General features: G+C 35.6%; 1 protein-coding gene across 1 annotated transcript; it reads left to right on the top strand.

Moving 5' to 3' along the window:
• Window positions 1-560: 560 nt before the first annotated feature.
• On the top strand, window positions 561-960 carry LOC133332374 (adult cuticle protein 1-like). The gene is made up of 2 exons (XM_061540778.1): window positions 561-566; window positions 642-960. Exons 1-2 carry the CDS (start codon window positions 561-563, stop codon window positions 954-956), a joined length of 321 nt encoding a protein of 106 aa, XP_061396762.1. The 3' UTR covers window positions 957-960.
• Window positions 961-4007: the final 3047 nt, after the last annotated feature.

Genomic DNA, 4007 nt, shown 5'->3' with positions numbered 1-4007 from the left:
TCCCCATTACACTTTGATGGTGTCTGTCCATAATTTATTCCATATTTTCAGAGGAAATACGTTACACGTTACGTAATATTAAAAAATTATCGGATAAATATTAATGATGGGTGGATACGATAATTTTAACAATTACACCTTGTAAATGTGTATTTATAAAATGCAATTGCTTACATATGTACATTAATATGAGCATTTGTAAAACAATTTATTAGTATTAAACATTTCACACTGTGGCTGGAGGGATAGGTGTCAGTCGAACACCCAGCAACAACAGCAGACGGACACAATTATAATTGACGCATAAACCGAACAGGCAGCAAAAACCATTAGCCATTAAGAACAAACTACAAACAGATGCAGTTAATTCTTTAAGAAATGCGCTGAAAACACTTAACCAATAAAATATCAACTAATGTTCCCAACCCTAAAGCTAATCACTGAGTGCTCGCAGTGCTCGATATTTGATATAAAATAATTTCGCTTTCGTAGAGGAAAATCAGATCAGAACTACAGTTCAAGCTATCAGCAACAAGAAGCAAACCAACTTTTCTTACAAGATGAAAGTAAGTGGAATTTTCGACATCAAACCTTTAATATCATCGACTAATCGTATTTATCCTTTTCTGCTATATTTTCAGTTCGCTGCCACAATTTTGTTCACCTTGGCTTTGGCCTTCGGCGTCCAGTCTTATGTTTTGCCATGGGGAGTACCTCAGGTTGTAGGTGGTGGTCTTTCATACACTGCTGTTTCTGGTCCGGTTGTAGCCGGTCATTGGGGTCCATGGGCTGGTCATTGGGGTGCTCCCAGTGTTGACCTTTCTGCTCATGTTCTCGGTGCTGGTCCAGGCACATATGTTGCTAAGACTCGTGGTGCCGTTCACACTGCTCCTTTAGATGGTCATTTACAATCAGTTGCCAACGTCAATGTTGCTCCAGCTCCTGGTACTCTCTAAATGTCGTTCGTTTACATTTTACATGGACATTGATACTCAACAACAACAAAAATCATCTTGCACTTCATTTTTTTAGTTTTATTATAGCACACTTATTCATAACAGTAATCGAATAAAGCAACCACTTGATGAAAGAGTCCAATTTTATTTGGTTGCTAGAGATATCAAAAATATTTTATATGGTGGAACCAGATGTATACACCTAATTGTAAGGAAAGGATATAACTTTACATCTAACACTGGAAAAGGTGGCTGAAGCATCTCAAGTGTTGGAACAATAAATCAAGCTGATCCAACAGTCGAACCGTATAACTTAAAGAACAGTCGTGTTACGTGATTTTAGTCCAATTACGCTCAGCCCATATTGAAATGAAGCATGCGGGAAAAACAACGAACGAAATTTTCTATGTCACATGCCAGCTTTTGGAAATCTTCGAACCATTTTCGTGGAAAATGGTGTTATCCATTTGTCATGAAAAATGGTGAAATACATTTTTCTAAAATTACAAAATAGTGAGAAACTAGCAAAAAAATCCTTTATATTTATTTCTGAGGTACCGACTGCAATTATTGTTAGCAACTAATTGATCGAAGAACGTAGAGTTGTAAGCGCCATGGAATTCGATATCATTGCCGGCCAAAAAAAAACATTAGAAGAAAAACTGGTTGATATATAAAACTGAATACAGAAGTATTCAAAAATTTAAGACAGAATTAAAACATGCAAAGCTAGGATATGTGGAAAATGGAAAGTGTTTTGTGGCAAAAAAGTATATTGACCATAATCATCCGAATGAAGAACAATTCTATATGGAATTGAAAACTTTAAATGAAATTAGGAGTGATTGCGATGTAATTGGTAGTGTAGGGAGGAGATAGATCTGCTATTAGAAATATGGTTTACCCAAAAACAAAAAACATTGGGTTGTTTCCAAGTAGACTTTTGTTAATACATTAACTGTATAATGTATACAAAATTCGGGTGAACTTTTTGTTTGATTCCAAAATATCTTCCTATTTTTACAACTAAACAATTTTCATTCGAACACTTAATACTTTTATACATTTAATAAATCTATAATAATATTAAGTATTTGAAAGAAAGTTGAGCAATTGTGAAAATAAAATATATTTTGAACGTAAACAAAAAAAAATCGAGAGATTTTTTTAGACCGAAATAACTACCTAGTTTCACAATTACTCAATTTTTATTCAAATACTTCGTTTCTTCATGTATAACAGCATACATAAATATGGGAAATTACAAAATTATTTAAATAAAAGTGTTCTTGTTAAAATCTTAGAATATTGGTAATAAATAATAAGTTACGTTGAAGCTGTGATGGCGGTAATGTAAAAACCAGTAAGGAAAGTAGTAAAGTCGGACGGGGCCGACTATATGATACCCTTCACCACTATGGGTATATTAAACCGGACTATTAACGTAAAATTGGATGAAAAAAAATATGTGATATTTATCTAAATGTGAATCTACCTAGATCTATTCATAAAGCGATTTCAAACAAACCTGTCACAGGTTAGGTTATACTAATTTCAGAACTTTACTATCAGCCTATTGGTTCCTTGGTGCGTCAATTACTTAAAATCAATCTATAATAAAAGGAGCTATAAATCTGGACCGATTTTCACGAAACAAGGCAGACATCACTTTAAGCTCAATTCAGTACGTTATGCCAAATTTCGTGCAAATCGAAAGATATATAGCGACTTTGTTGCACCATTTGCCTGAAATCGGACGAAACTATATGTGGGAGCAATAAAGAAATCTGGACCGATTTTCTCGAAACTAGGCAGACATCACTCTAGGCTCAATTTAGTACGTTATGCCAAATTTCGTGCAAATAGGAGGATATATAGGGACTTTTGTGCACCATTTACATGAAATCGGACGAAACTATATATGGGAGCTAATCTAAATCTGGACCGATTTTCTCGAAACTGGGCAGACATAATTCTAGGCTCAATCCAGTACGTTTTGCCAAATTTCGTGCAAATCGAAAGCTATATAGGGACTTTGGAGCACCATGTACATGAAATCGGACGAAATTATATATGGGAGCTATATCTAAATCTGGACCGATTTTCTCGAAACTAGGCAGACATCACTCTAGGCTCAATTTAGTACGTTATGCCAAATTTCGTGCAAATCGAAGGATATATAGGGACTTTGGTGCACCATTTACATGAAATCGGACGAAACTATATATGGGAGCTATATCTAAATCTGGACCGATTTTCTCGAAACTGGGCAGACATAATTCTAGGCTCAATCCAGTACGTTTTGCCAAATTTCGTGCAAATCGAAAGCTATATAGGGACTTTGGAGCACCATGTACATGAAATCGGACGAAACTGTATATGGGAGCTATATCTAAATCTGTACCGATTTTCTCGAAACTTTGCAGACATCACTCTAGGCTTAATTCAGTACGTTATGCTAAATTTCATGCAAATCAAGAGATATATAGGGACTTTGGGGCACCATGTACATGAAATCGGACGAAACTATATATGGGAGCTATATCTAAATCTGGACCGATTTTCACGAAACTTGGCAGACATCATTCTAGACTTAAATGATTAGGCTCTACCAAATTTCGTCCAAATCGAAATATATATAGGGACCGTTTACATTAAATCGGTTAAATATATATATGGGAGCTATATCTAAATCTGAACCGATTTTTCCCAATTTCAATAGGGTTCGTCCTTGGGCCGAATAAGTGACCTGTGTCGCAATTATGATCCAATTTGGATCATAATTGCGACCTGTACTTTGCTCACAAAAATACATGGACAGGCAGACGGACGGACGGACGGACATGCATAAATCGACTTAAAAAGTGATTCTATGCATATTATCAAAAGGAACCATGGGTCTATCTCGTTTCCTTTTGCCTTTTACAAACATATGCACAAAGACATAATACCCTGTACCACAGTGTGGTGAAGGATATAAAAAACAGTAAGAAAAGTAGTAAAGTCGGCAGGGCCGACTATATGATACCCTTCACCACTTTGGGTATATCC

The sequence above is a fragment of the Musca vetustissima genome, unplaced genomic scaffold, assembly GCF_032173495.1.
Source record: "Musca vetustissima isolate MV318-11 ecotype Yass unplaced genomic scaffold, APGP_CSIRO_Mvet_v1 utg66816, whole genome shotgun sequence".
NCBI lineage: Eukaryota > Metazoa > Arthropoda > Insecta > Diptera > Muscidae > Musca > Musca vetustissima.
This window is presented reverse-complemented; position numbering and strand designations above follow the sequence as displayed.